The following is a 13,507-nucleotide window of genomic DNA, read 5'->3' as shown; positions in this document are numbered from 1 at the left end:
GAATGGGTAGGGGACAGCTGGGTAACTGTTTTGCTCCAATTGCATTCCACAGGAGATCGTTGCAAGGATCTGGGGTTGTTTTTCAAGGTTGAGGCACCAACTTTGGTGACTCTCTTCAGAAGAAACAACCTTATGAAGTTTTGGTCAAAGGCTCAAATTTATGGGCATAGTTTTCCTCCATTTGGGTGCTCATAGAATTGGATTCCTTCACCCAAACTTCAGGGTTCATTTGAGGAGAGTTGGTAGTAACAATGTTGCAAATTTGGTGTCCCTATCTTGAAAACCAGTCTTTTCAGAGCCCCACAAAAATTTCCCATTGAATGAAATTGGAGAAAAACAGTCATTCATTCTCCTTCCCCCCAGTGAAGTCAATGGTGGGAACTTTTTCCTAGGGATGCTTGGGTGTGATAGTGGCCCATAAAAGTCTCTGGAAAATTGTTTTTAGAGGAGGAGCTCTGCGGAGGCTGTTTCTGATGCATATGCACTGAATTTGCAGCATAGATGCAGGTTCTTCTCCTTAGAAGAATTCCCAAGTTTTGTGAATTTTGGCTCAGGGGATCCAATTTTATGGGATCCCAAAAGAGATGTCCCCATCTTGCAGTGGAAACAATTGAAAACTCAAATGCAATAGGAGGCACCCACTTCAGGAGCACATAAAACTGGTCTCAAAATTTGGGATTCTTCCAATGAGAGGTACCTACACCTATGCTGCAAATTTGGTGTCTCTACTTTGAAAAACAGCCCCCTTGAAATCCCTCAAAATATTCCCCGTAGACCGTAACAGAGCTGAAAATTTTCAGATATCTGGGGAAACAAGTTGAAAAATCCTGTTTACTGTTTTCAAAATTTTCAAGTCTAATAAACCCAAATCCAAATAAACTCAAAAAAGCTACATATCCTTAGACATAAGTACACAGTAAATTAGAGATGCAAAGGATAATCTTGGACTGGATGTTAACACTACAACATGCAGTAAATGGTCCTAGGGCAGGGAGATCTAAGTTCCTTCCCCGATGAGCAATAAAACTCATTGGGTAGTTCTGACCAATCAAAGCCTCACATACATTATTTAGAAAAAAATATGCCCAAAGCAGCTTAACAAATAAAAATAAATATACACAACCACATGCCCACACACGAATTAAAATCCAACATGTCTATTTTGATCAAATCTACCAGAAAACAATAATACTATTTTTATTAATGCTAAGTATTTATGTAACACTTTAGTTTTAAAGTTGCCTCAATAAATTATGCTGTCATAATTCTTCCAACATCCAGGAAACAGTAGGTCAGCAATACTGTTCCTGTTGCACATGGATAGTGGCAGTGAGATCTAGGAAGTGTTATTCATTTAAGGTCATCCAGAAATGTCAGACAGATGTGAGATCTCAGTTAGGACTTTGTCATCCTAAACTTGCAGCGCAGTTCTATGCACATTTAGGCAGAAATACATACCATGTACTTCAATGGCTCTTACTCTCAGTTATCTGCATAGGACTGTAGCCTCAGGCCCTTAGTCACTAGACATGGAAATACTTTTTTAAAATATTTGCTTGATATTAAGCAGTTGAAGCAGGCTGCTTAATATCAAGCAAATTTTTAACAGATAGCAAACAATCCCATTATTTTCTTCTTCAGACTTGATCTCGAATGGATTACTGTGAAACTTGAGAAGAAGTGTTGGGGGAATAGGAAGAAAGCAGTACTTACCTTTGGGTCTGCCAGAGCATTTATGACATTGCCAAGAGCTAGCAGTGACCGGTTAATATTTGCCCCTTCTCTGAAGCGAGCACCTTTGGCATTGGTGGCACGGGCACGCTCAGATCCTGCCAGGTCAATGAGAGACAGTTTGGCAATACGGACATTTTGATTGATACTGGCTGTCTTATCCTGTTGCCTCAAATAAATCTTCAAACAGAAGAGCAGAGAACAAACGAATTAACCAAAATATGTACACATGCTTTGATGGAGGGAAATTCACACACAGTACAATTCTAAGCAGAGTTACAACCTTCTGAGACTACTGAAGCTGATGCACTGCACTGTAATAACACAAACTTTTATTGCACTGTCACACAGAAATCAAGAGTGATCAGATCAGAATGTATTACTTAGATTCTTCTAAATCAATTTTAGGATGGAATTTAATTCGTATTTTTGAATTTTGCTTCACATGCAGTTTATCTATGTAAAAAGAGCTCAATGTATAACACAATTAGTAATGAAATAACCAGTTAAGAGTTATACAATAATAGTCAGGAAGTTTAATATCACATCTTCAGCATAATGCTAAGCAAAGCAATCGCCTATGAATCCCTATGCAAATATACGGAGTATTTTTGCCAACACATTTTGTGCCCACTTACTCACATAAGTATTTCTGAGTAAATATGTATAAGAGCAGGATGTTAGTTACAAAACTTGCCGCTTAAACTGCAAAAGCTCTTGCAACAAAAGGATCGTGCTTGCAAAAATACTACACTGAAATGGACATGAAGTACATTTATTTGACAGAAGCTACTTTGACATCACCACAGATTACTCATTTGAAGTTCAAGAGAGCTCAAGAACGGAATGATATTTAGGATAAAGGATTTAAAAGTAGGCCTATGAGCCAGATCTCTCTTCTAAGACCAAAGCTATTATGGCTGAGATGAAATATTCCAAGGATGCTCCAACCACTTCAAAGGAAAAAAAGCTTCAAAGGTTATCTAAGATCCTGGTCACCTTATCTGCTATATCATCTTACCTGAAAGACAGCATGAGACCGAGATGAGGAAGCATTCACATCAGTAGGGTGCTGTGTTCTGTTTTTGTTTCCATAATCCAACATTTGCAGGATCTCCTCGGCAGATTTTGGCTGAAAAGATTTCAAAAATGACAACATGCAGTTAGAAAACCTTTGGTAGATTTTAATCAGGAAGATTCATTATCATCCATTTCTGTGATCACATTAACACATCTTAGACTTTTGTTGCCAGGTTGATCCCAGAGACTCCAGGGAGATAAAGCATGTAAGATGATAGCTACTATCAAACGAGCTTCTATTGGTAAATTCCAGCTTCAGCACCTGCCTCAAGATTATGTTCAAGATTAACAAGTACACCGTTGCTTAAAGTTGCAGCACTGGAAGGCGTAATTTTTCTACCAAAAACTATTGGTCCATTCAGATTATATTAGTTATCAACATTTTTAAAATTCATCTTCAAAATTAATTGAAACATTAAATATTTAAAGAGAAGCTTTCATATATATACATATACATATATACATATATGTATATACATTTTGCTGTACATTTGAACTCCTTACACTCTCTTCCAAGAGTTATAGTTTTTTCCAGCTTCTTGGGAAGTCTGCTTATGGCAGCAGCTAACAGATCCTGTCTCCACTGAAAGTCTTCATCATTTCAGAGATCTAAAATGGTTTGGGGAGGGAGCATTATTCAGTAAGGAATCGCTCTGAGTTACCAACTTGCAAAGTGGAAGCAAAGACAGTGTGCATATTGAGACTAACCACCTTACAAGGTGAGAGAAATTATTAATACCATTTTTCTCCATTACTATGCCTGCATCAATTCAGTAGTTAAATTTTTAAGGCATTGCATCAATTTGATTCCAAAACTCAATGTCTTGCAAAACATGATTCTTCCTCACACCTATTACTCCCCACAAATATCTGTTGTCGTTATTTCTTTTCCCATACTGCGTTGCTGCAAGAAAAAGTTTCTTCCTTCAAGGCCAGTGTTCAAATTATGGTATGTTTTTAAACCCCTCCTAGTCTTTTTCAGTTCCTCAAGTCATCTGATTTTTTTCTTCATCCATCTATACTATCTTGCTCTCCCAACATAGATTGGAAGCCATTTGGGCAAGGAACAAAACAGCCCTGAGTGGTTAAGCAGTGGTAGACTTGTCAGATGCTGCTATCTGTGGGACTGTGATTGCTTTTACAAATGGAAACAACAGCATAAGTAGTACAGAGGATTGCTGGGAAGGAGACTTTCCTCATTCCTGGAACTCTAACAAGCCAGCTGCCAGCTTCGCTCTCAGTTGTAACTGCAGCACCCAAGATGCATCATGGGGCATCAACAGCATGAAAATGTTTGAAGCTCAAGGTTGCAAAAAAAGAAGAGGAAAAAAAATTCAAAGGCAGGCCTCATGAGAGTACAGTGGGCTTTAAATTAAGAATATGGGAGGCTACATACACAACCAACCAGAGGATATTGTTTTGTGCTGCAGTCGCCAAGCCATTTTGCTCAGGATTATTATTTCAATTTTGATAGCACAACTTCAGAGTAAATGGTTTAAGGGACTGCTGCCAAATGCTTCAGTTTTGTTTACAGGTTTAAATAGTTATCCTGTATAAACCTTCTTTACTACTAGAGCACTCAGAAACCAGTTAATAGCCTGTGTGTGTCACAAAGTTGGAAATTGTTTGCACTAGACTAGCTTCCACAAAGAAAGCAAAAGAAACATTTGTAAATCTTTACTCCTTTACTCTCAATGCTCCTAGCTACAGAAAGCTTAATTCTTTCATCTTGTAGTACATTAAAAATCTGATCTGTTCTCTGTATTTCACTGCACAACAGTCAAAGGTATTGGGATATCCCTTAAAATGTACTTTCCAATATTGGTCAGTTTATACTGATTTGGAAAGTCATGCAGAAACCTCAGAAATGCAGTTATATGGAGATGCTCTCAAAGAACACTTGAGGCAAAACTGAGAGACATACTCTTTAGTGTGATAGAGGAAAGATTCACTCTCCCTTCTTTCATATTTTTCTCTGAGATAAATTTTTAAGCTTGTAATAGAAAAGTAGCTACCCCAGATCAGTAATTCTACAGAACACTGAATGCAACAGACAAAAGTCCAAAACGTGAACATTCCTCCCATAAGACATTTAAATTGATCTTTGCAAACAGTGATAACAAATTTTGCTTTTTAAAAATTTGGTGAGAATTCAGTTTTTTCCACCATAGCATATACCTAAATATTACTCCAAGTCAATATTACTGAATGGAAAAATTGTAATAGATACTATTACAGACTCATAGAGGAGGGAAATGCCATTCAACCTCAGTGTTGGCACAACTTTTTGAGCTGTTTCTGTTTCTTCTTTCCCTCCTGTTTTCTGGCTGCTTCTTAATTTTTTCTGTAGTCCCTTCCTGTTTCTATCACCTTCCTTTCCTCCACTCCCATCTCACTTAGGCCTTTTCCGCACGGGCCAATAACAGTGCCCTAAGGACGGCAAAAACGCCGAGCGAGGTTTTCTGGAAACAGCGGCTGGAAAGCGCCATCCCCCCCTTTCCCGAACAACATACCTTCCCTGTGACCTCCCGGTGCGTCGCCCAGGCCTGGGGATATGCCCCTCTGCCCTGCGACTTCAGAGCTGTTGCGCAGGGGGCGTGTCCCCTGGCCTGGGCAACGCACCGGGAGGTACATTGTTCGGGTGGCGGCGCAGCACTGCGCCGTCTTCCCTGCCCCATGTGTGTCGGCGTTGTATACACCGATGCATCCCCGAGCGTGGCCGTGTGGAAACGGCCTTAGTCTCTTTCTTTCCTTTCCCTTCCTCTTTGCTGCTTGCCTCATTTCTCCATCTCCTCACAGCTAGTTCCATATCTGTTTCCTTCCTGTGTTCCATCATGTCTCCTCTGCTTCAATTCAGTGCTTAACATCACATTGTACTCCATTAAAGTTAACCATTTTGCCTTTTTGTACTTCTTGTGTGTGTGGAAAGCTCCATTTTAGCACCGGGTAGTCCCATGCTGCAGATAGTTTGATTTCCATGGTAAGGACACCCATGGAATGGATACTAATTATGAGACATCTCACTTACAATACTATCAGGTGGTATACAAGAAAATCCCTGTTAAAATAGCATACTATTTAGAGGGACAGAACACAAAAAACAAAGCAAGAAGATACTTTTGCTTCAGCATAAGTAGAAAATACCTATTTTGCTGACTTTTGTATCTATATTACCTTTTTTTTGAAGTCTTCCTGCTGTCTATTTGCATGCCGTTTTCCCTGTTGGTGTTTTCACTTTTCTGTACTTGGCTTCCCCCCTCCCCCCCGCTTATCCAAACTCGTTCCTTCTTCTCTCCTAGGAAACTGCTGTAGGGTAAACTCTCAAAATGCTTTGAGATGGTCATTTAATGAATAATGTGGATGACAAATCATATATACCTGATGTAAAGTTAACCCATGAACCAATACTCCTTTTTGAGGATCTTCACGAACAGCCAGTGGTCCTGAATTTACTAATAAGTCACGTATTTGTTCATTGTAGACCTTGAAAAAAGTGTTAAAGAATCCTTATGAAGGGCAAATAACACACTGAAATACACAACACATATAGTTGGAGGAAGGTGCCAGCAGCAGCTGAAGAAAAACTGGGCTGAATTTGTTCCTTCTCTGTTTGCAAGTGTATAAGACTGGTCATGGCCAGAGATACAAAACTTTGGCACACATGGAAGGACAAGAGCCAAAGGTAACTTGGTCCTTGGCTTGCAGTTGTTGGCTTGCCTTGTGAATTTGGATCTGCCTATACTCCATTCCACATAAAGAACTAGGTAGAATTGAAAATCCATGTGCCTCTTCTTCCTGAATCTTTTTTCTAGTTGAATGCTCTGTGGGATCCTAGTGTCTGCCTGGTCAACTTTCTCAGCTCAGCCCTTGGCTTTCACCCAGCTGGAAACTTGAGGCCCATAATGGCAGCTCTGGTACAGGCACTTAGTGACAAATTGTGATGGTCTACAGAAAAACATACATGTTGTAAAGAAATGAACCAGAGGATGCAGACCAAAGTAGGAAGTCACTGTGGGACATAATGCCCCACGCCCCCCACCCTTCAATGTGATTTTGCATGCAGCAATCCAGATTCACCAGGCAGCCGCTGCTCAGTAAGAATTGACAGCCTAAAGGGGAGAAAATTAAGGGGCAATCATGTGTGCATGTGTGGCGGCTTTCCCCCTGCCTACCCTCACTCCTGGCCTTTGCACAGGAGGTGCCTGTTGATCATATTAAAACTATGCAGGATGCAAAAGTTGGGCTCTGAGAACCCACTTTGCCCCCCTCCCTTTCCCAGTGACATAATGGGAGGAGGTATAAAATTTTAGGCCAGAGAAGCAGAGTGTTGTGAGCTCATGAGGGAGTAAAGCCCCAGATCTAATTGAAGTGATGTGACAGCAAAGGTGAAGACTGCCAGGTGCCACTGCTGCTCTCCTGCGTCACAATGAAGGTAAGGTCCGGCTCCTGAGGGTCGAGCCCGCCGAGGTGCTAATCAGAGGTGGGATCCAACCAGTTCTCACCACTTCTCAAGAAATGGTTACTAATTTTTTCTGAGTGCGGGGAAGGGGTTACTAAAGCAACCTCCCTGCCCAACAGGGACTGGAGGGGTGTGTGTGTGGCGGCGCCACTGTTTGAATCCCACCACCATCGGAACCTGTTATTAAAATTTTTGGATCCCACCACTGGTGCTAATCCACTAAAGCACTGTTCCTGAGGGCGTGTCAAGCCAGCAGGAAGCATGAAAGAGGTATGCTGGCAGTCACAAGTGCACTCCCAGCTGCGCCTCTGCATCTCCTGGCTCTGCAGCTGCCTAGCATGGTGTGATGTGTGAGAACAGATGGGGCTGCCCAAGCTGACAGATTCTTCTGGCCATTGTGAACTGATCTGTCGCTTCACTTTGGCCTGCGTCGACAGGACTCATGGAGAGGGACCTTCTCCTGTTTCTGTGTTAAAAAGGCACATTTCGCCAATATTCGTACAGGACAATGGAATGCTCTTTGTTCAAATTGCCATGTTTCATAGTGCGCAGAATGTTTTCGATAAGGGCAGCACTTAAAACTGAACTTGTAAAGCTAATGATCTTCTGGAACTATTTTCTTAAGTGGAACTATGACATTTCCTCTTCCTGTGAACCACCACAGACTGAACTTAGTTCTTTATGTAGAATGGAGTTTCTTGTAGAATCTTGTATTTTCATTTGGGTTTGTTATTTAAATGCTATTTTATCAGTTTATTAAAATTGTATTTTGGTATTTATGTAAGCTGCCACAGGATCTCCTTGGAAGCAGACATTAAAAATATTTTTAGACCCACCAATCATCTCAGGACCCAAAGCAGGTAAAATATATATTTTAAAATCTGATAAAGCAATAAAACGTTTAAAACCCCAATCAATGTATGCCTTATGTCCCCACAGCAGGATATTTCCCTCTTGCCCAGTTCTCTGGAACAACTCTATTTTACAACTTAGAAAGCCAGGAAGGTTGAAACCCTCTTGAGTTCTGGAAGGCTGTTGCACAGATCTGGGGTAGCCACTGAAAAAGTCTGAGCCCAGTTTTTTTTTACAAAACATGCCCTAGAAAAAAGAGGTGATAACAATTGCCTTTTCTGGAAAACCAAGATTTCTGCATTGCACCATAATGTGAGTTTTCTAAATTGTAGTTCCTATTTAGAAGATAGATCATGTACATACCACTCCCACCCCAGGAGAGCTTACACACATAAAAATTGTTCATATTTTGTATCAAATTAGTCTCTTAATTTATGGTTAAAATCTCCATGCCACATCTTTAGTTTTGTAGAAGACATTCTGTAACTTGAAAAGAATGTAAATGAAGCAAGTTATCATGTAGCCCTGCACTAGGCATAACAATTTAGAAATATACCAGATGAGATATATGTTCAAAAGGTATGCATGGGATCAAACTATCTGCTTGCATTTGCTGTTTTGGTTTTAGTATAGAACATGGAAGCTATATCATCTAGAACACAACTGAACCAAAGCCTATTTTAATAATGCACAAGTTCCACAGCAAAAACTAGTGAACAGTACACTTTAAATTAGGCTCAGAAATGAAAAGGAAGCCAATTAAGTTGTAGTACTGACATGATTGGTTCCAAGCAACCAGATCTTTTGTTGTACAGTCCTGTTCAAAATCCATGTGCCAATTTACCTCAAGGTATGAAACAGCAATAGCACAATGCTTCTCCTCTTTCATTCGGTTCATGGAATTGTAGAGCTCCACCATAGTCAGGTACATCACTCCAGGATCTTGAGGTGACCCTAGCATTGTATGAGTTTTCCCTGCTCCAGTTGCCCCATATGCAAGCACTAAATTTTGGAAGTGGAAAGAAATGAAAATGTTAAGCAGTGGAATAATTGGCAACTCAGCCTCTGAAACAAAAGAGCCTGGCTACTTGTAAATTGTTAAGATATTTCATGAAAAAAAAAAGAGTTGGGGTAAACGGAGGAATAGGACAGTACTGCAAATAATCTCCCATGATGTAGAAAAACTGTGATATGAATGCAAAATATTGATATGTACACTTGTTAGTTTCCCTGGCTGACAGCTGTCACTCAGAAATGGAAGACGGTATTGGCAAGAATTGGCAAAATGGCAACAAAACTTTTAAAGCTTCCTAGCAGCTTGGAGAACAGCAGTAACAGAACCTGGAAATTTTAAAACCTGGAAATGCTTCACTGCAACACAGAAAAGAGAAGTGTGACAGATAAAGGCTTTTTTCCTAAATAGAAGCAGGACCTCTGAATTGTCTTGTGGCTGCTGACAAAGGATCACTTTATCACTAGTGAAGATATAAATATAGATAAATTACCTGTGCAGTTATATCCATTTAAAAATCCATCCAGCATAGTTTTGGTAGTATGCTCAAAGACCTCCAACTGTGAAGAATTTTCATCAAATACAGCATCAAACACAAATTTGAGATCTTTGTTTAGCTTTCTGTTAAGATCCCGATGTGGAAGTTTCTTTCCATGAAAAAAACTGACTTCTTCCACCTTTGGATCAAAGACCAACATGTGCTTGTCGACCACCTGGAGCACTTTCTTAAAGTTGCCATCCCTTTCTTTTTGATTCTCCGGACGAACACGAATCACTACCTTGACGTGGTTGCAGACATCTTCTTGCATGGTAGCAGCCATTATGGGAAACAGTTATGTTACCTGTGGAATATTTCTACATATAAGACTTTTTTCTATAGTTTTGAAATAACTCCAGCAGCTAAAACAAACAACTTTTGATCAAGGAATGGTTATTTTATGTACCAAGAATATCTACTTAATTCATTAAGTGTTCAATTGGCTGTTTGATTATGGTCAACAATTTAAACCATTAACATACTACAATTGTACCAAAGACAGACTTTTTCAATTTACACAAGTTAGTTAACTTTGAAGTAAGAAAATCAAGAATACATTATATTAACACATGATATAAGAGTTTGGTGCTAACAATGGATATGTAGAACCAATGTTTGCTATCGATAATCAAAAAGTTTTATTTGAAGTCTGAGTTGATAGCTCAAGAAATTCAAGGCTTTATTTCAAATCAAGCTATATTATAAAAACAAATTATCATTTTAAAATCTGTCTCTTGTTCAAAGGACAGGTCAGGAGCTTCCTGCTCCTAAGTTCTGAGTATGTGAACACACAAATATTGGTGCATTTGTATTCCTGAAAAGCTGCGAAGCAAGGAGCCCCCTCTTTCCACCAATAGTTATTAACATGCACCAGTATAATCTTGGCATCCACTTAAATACATTCATTATTAGCTCCATGGAATATTTCACTGTGATCAAGTATCAAGTCAACTGAATAGTATTCCAAAACGACTTTGATCTTAGATGTAGTTTTCTACTGAGGTCATACCCTACCCAAAACAAATTCAACAGGCCAGTTAAGGTGAGAAAAATACCAGATGCCCAGGACTTTGATGCTGATGTCTTAAAAAGACAAATATGCATTTAACACAAACCATTGTAATAATTTTTTAAAACACACTAGAGCTGGTTGCTTTTTCTCGTCACAAAGTGAACTAATTCCTTAAAACTCTATTATATTTTCTACCACTGAATTCCCAAAAGACTTTTAAAATTGTGCTTTCTTTTGGTCTCTAAGCATCACTGAGAATAATTACTTATTACTGTCTTTGTGTTTTACTCTTTTATGAAGAAATTTGCAGCTGCATACATGTAAGTTATCTAATTTTATTCACAGAACAACTCTGTGAAGGTGCTTAGATGAAGAAAAGTATTTCAGAGATACCTACAGAACAGTCTTAAACAGCTAAATCCATAGATACAAATGCTTAGAATAGTGATGGATCTGATCAGTGGTCCATTTAGCCAGCATTCTGTCACACACAGTGGCCAACCAGTTAGAGCAGGGGTCCCCAAACTTTTTAAACAGGGGGCCAGTTCACTGTCCCTCAGACTGTTGGAGGGCCGGACTAAAAAAAACTATGAACAAATTCCTATGCACGAATGATTGTAAAATGTTTGATTTCACCTTTCAGCCTTTCTGTCATGGTCTATTTTTAGAACAGTGACCAAAGTATGTCAAGTACAGGGTGAGCTCCAAATATTGTTGGGGAGGCTGTGGAATACCTTCCCCTGTAAAAAAAAGCAGAACTTTCCCAATGAAGCATTCCATCTAACCCAGGATCAGGTATCTTCCTGGGTTCTTTCCTCCCTAGGTTCTTCCTGGGTTCTTTCCTCTTCCTGGGTTCTTTTCCTCCCGAGCGATTCGCCAGCCTGGCTGATGCCAATGGGAGTGAGGCAGAACAGAAAGCCTGAGAGCAACACATGGAGTAACTGAGAGGGAAGGGCGGAGCAGGCGTTGCCACATGTAAGGTTTCCAACTCTGGGTCAGAAAATTCATGGAGATTTGGGGGTGCCATCATGTAACTGCAATCAACAGCCGTTGGGGCCGGTTCCTCCTCTCCCTCGAGCCCGCACTGCACAGGAATGGAGCCATCGCCACCATGCCTGGCGGGCCGGATAAATGCCTTCAGGGGGCCACATTTGGCCCCCGGGCCGTAGTTTGGGGACCCCTGAGTTAGAGTGTCAGTCACACAGCACAGAGCCAAAGCTTTCCCTGATGTTGCCTCCTGGCCCTGCTATTCAGACATTTACATCTCTGAATGCAGAGGTTTCCTTTAGTCACCATGACAAGTAGTCTAGAATTATGAACTTCATCTTCAAAGAAGATTGAAACCCAGCTCTTCCTAGTCTGGGTGATACTCTGCTCACTGCATCACACTGGCTGTGATATTTAAAATACTCAGTTTTAAGTCAATATCCCAATCTGCAATCACATCACATGAAATAATGAATACTATAATAACTACCTGGCCCCATATCCCAACAGTTCTACTAACCTCAAGCACCTTTAGATGCTGAATTACAAATGCCAGTTTAACTCATGAATTCTTAAAAAAAACAGGATTTCATTTATCTCTATGAATCCTATGAAAACAAGCACACACTCCTATGGTATCTTCAGTATTAAGCTGGACATAATAAGTACTGGGTAGTTCCTTTGTTGTTTATAATAAACTTAAAATCATTAATGCATATGAGTAAAACCAGTACATTTTAATCACACAGTGCAAGGATAATACAGTTTTACTAATTCTGTGCTACATGAAGCACAGCCTGTCAGTATCTACACATCAGTAAGAGAAATAAGGACAAATAAACCATATATTTCTCAACACCATGGCCTTTAAAATCAACTCATCTCCACTTCCAACAATCCCAAACAAAAAAAGGGGGGATCACGTGCCACAGCTTCTTTTTAGTGGCGGCATCGATATTAAAATTCTCTCTTAAGCACTTCACTCAGCCAGGAATAAGCCCAGCTGAGTTCAAAAGGACTTTGCTCCAGTCTAAGCGTACATTTGAAATACAACTAAGTTCAACAGGAGTTAACCCAAAATAAGGCGAGACATAACATAACACCATTAAAAACAAACTTTTAAGGGAAGCCTTCCCGATCTTCCCCTTCGGAAGTCCACTGACATAAATGGAAAGAGCTCGCGGATGTAATAAGCAACAAAAACATAAGATCTAGCTAGGAGAAAAAAAAGATAAACTTCTTCCAGTAAACGGAAACAGAACCACCTTACCAATTAATTCAGCAGCCTTGTAGGCTGAATACACCCTCCCTCAGGCACTCAGAAACGACATCAGGACCCCCTTTGGACCACGCAACCTATGAAGATCCTACGCCCTTGTGAAGCGCCCTTGGCATTAGGATCTTTACCCTGCTTATTGTCCACCGACTTGCCCTCACCCACCACCCTCCCTTTCCAAGGTTGGATTCCCTCGGTTCAGTTCGCCACCAAATTCAAACACAAGCACTGACTCTTCTGCGGCCTCTGATTGGCTCCTATATTTGGACGTCACAAGCGCGACCACATTGAGGATGGGTTGCGGGTATATTTTGACCCAAGTGGTGCCCCGTTTCTTGTTTATGGGGCTCTGTAGCTAGTGGGGAAGAACGAAGGAACTCCGCTACCAGGAAATGAGAAGAGTCTTTCGTATTGCTCAGAGGAAAGGAATTGTGTGCATTCATCTAATAAATATATGGCTTTTCATACTGAAGATGAAGGATTTTTTCCAAAGCGTTCGGAAGGATCATCATATTCTTGAGAAAGTTAGCAGTTTTGGAAAAGCAAGATTTCGTTGCTGT

At 40.2% G+C, this 13,507-nt stretch overlaps 1 protein-coding gene across 1 annotated transcript in view; it reads right to left on the bottom strand.

Moving 5' to 3' along the window:
* The window catches only part of KIF18A (kinesin family member 18A), a 63,000-nt gene extending 49,852 nt beyond the window's left edge, over window positions 1-13,148 (bottom strand). The window contains exons 1-6 of the mRNA XM_048486356.1: window positions 12,942-13,148; window positions 9,628-9,976; window positions 8,967-9,124; window positions 6,190-6,294; window positions 2,753-2,863; window positions 1,714-1,911 (exon numbers count right to left, since the gene is read on the bottom strand). Of these exons, the coding sequence (XP_048342313.1) occupies window positions 1,714-1,911; window positions 2,753-2,863; window positions 6,190-6,294; window positions 8,967-9,124; window positions 9,628-9,955 (900 nt within the window). The 5' untranslated portion in view covers window positions 9,956-9,976; window positions 12,942-13,148. The remainder of the gene's footprint in view (window positions 1-1,713; window positions 1,912-2,752; window positions 2,864-6,189; window positions 6,295-8,966; window positions 9,125-9,627; window positions 9,977-12,941) is intronic.
* Between the last annotated feature and the right edge of the window lie 359 nt (window positions 13,149-13,507).

Source organism: Sphaerodactylus townsendi, linkage group LG02 (genome assembly GCF_021028975.2).
Source record: "Sphaerodactylus townsendi isolate TG3544 linkage group LG02, MPM_Stown_v2.3, whole genome shotgun sequence".
Lineage (NCBI taxonomy): Eukaryota > Metazoa > Chordata > Lepidosauria > Squamata > Sphaerodactylidae > Sphaerodactylus > Sphaerodactylus townsendi.
The sequence above is the reverse complement of the archived record's forward strand: the minus strand, read 5'-3'. Positions and strand labels throughout refer to the sequence as shown.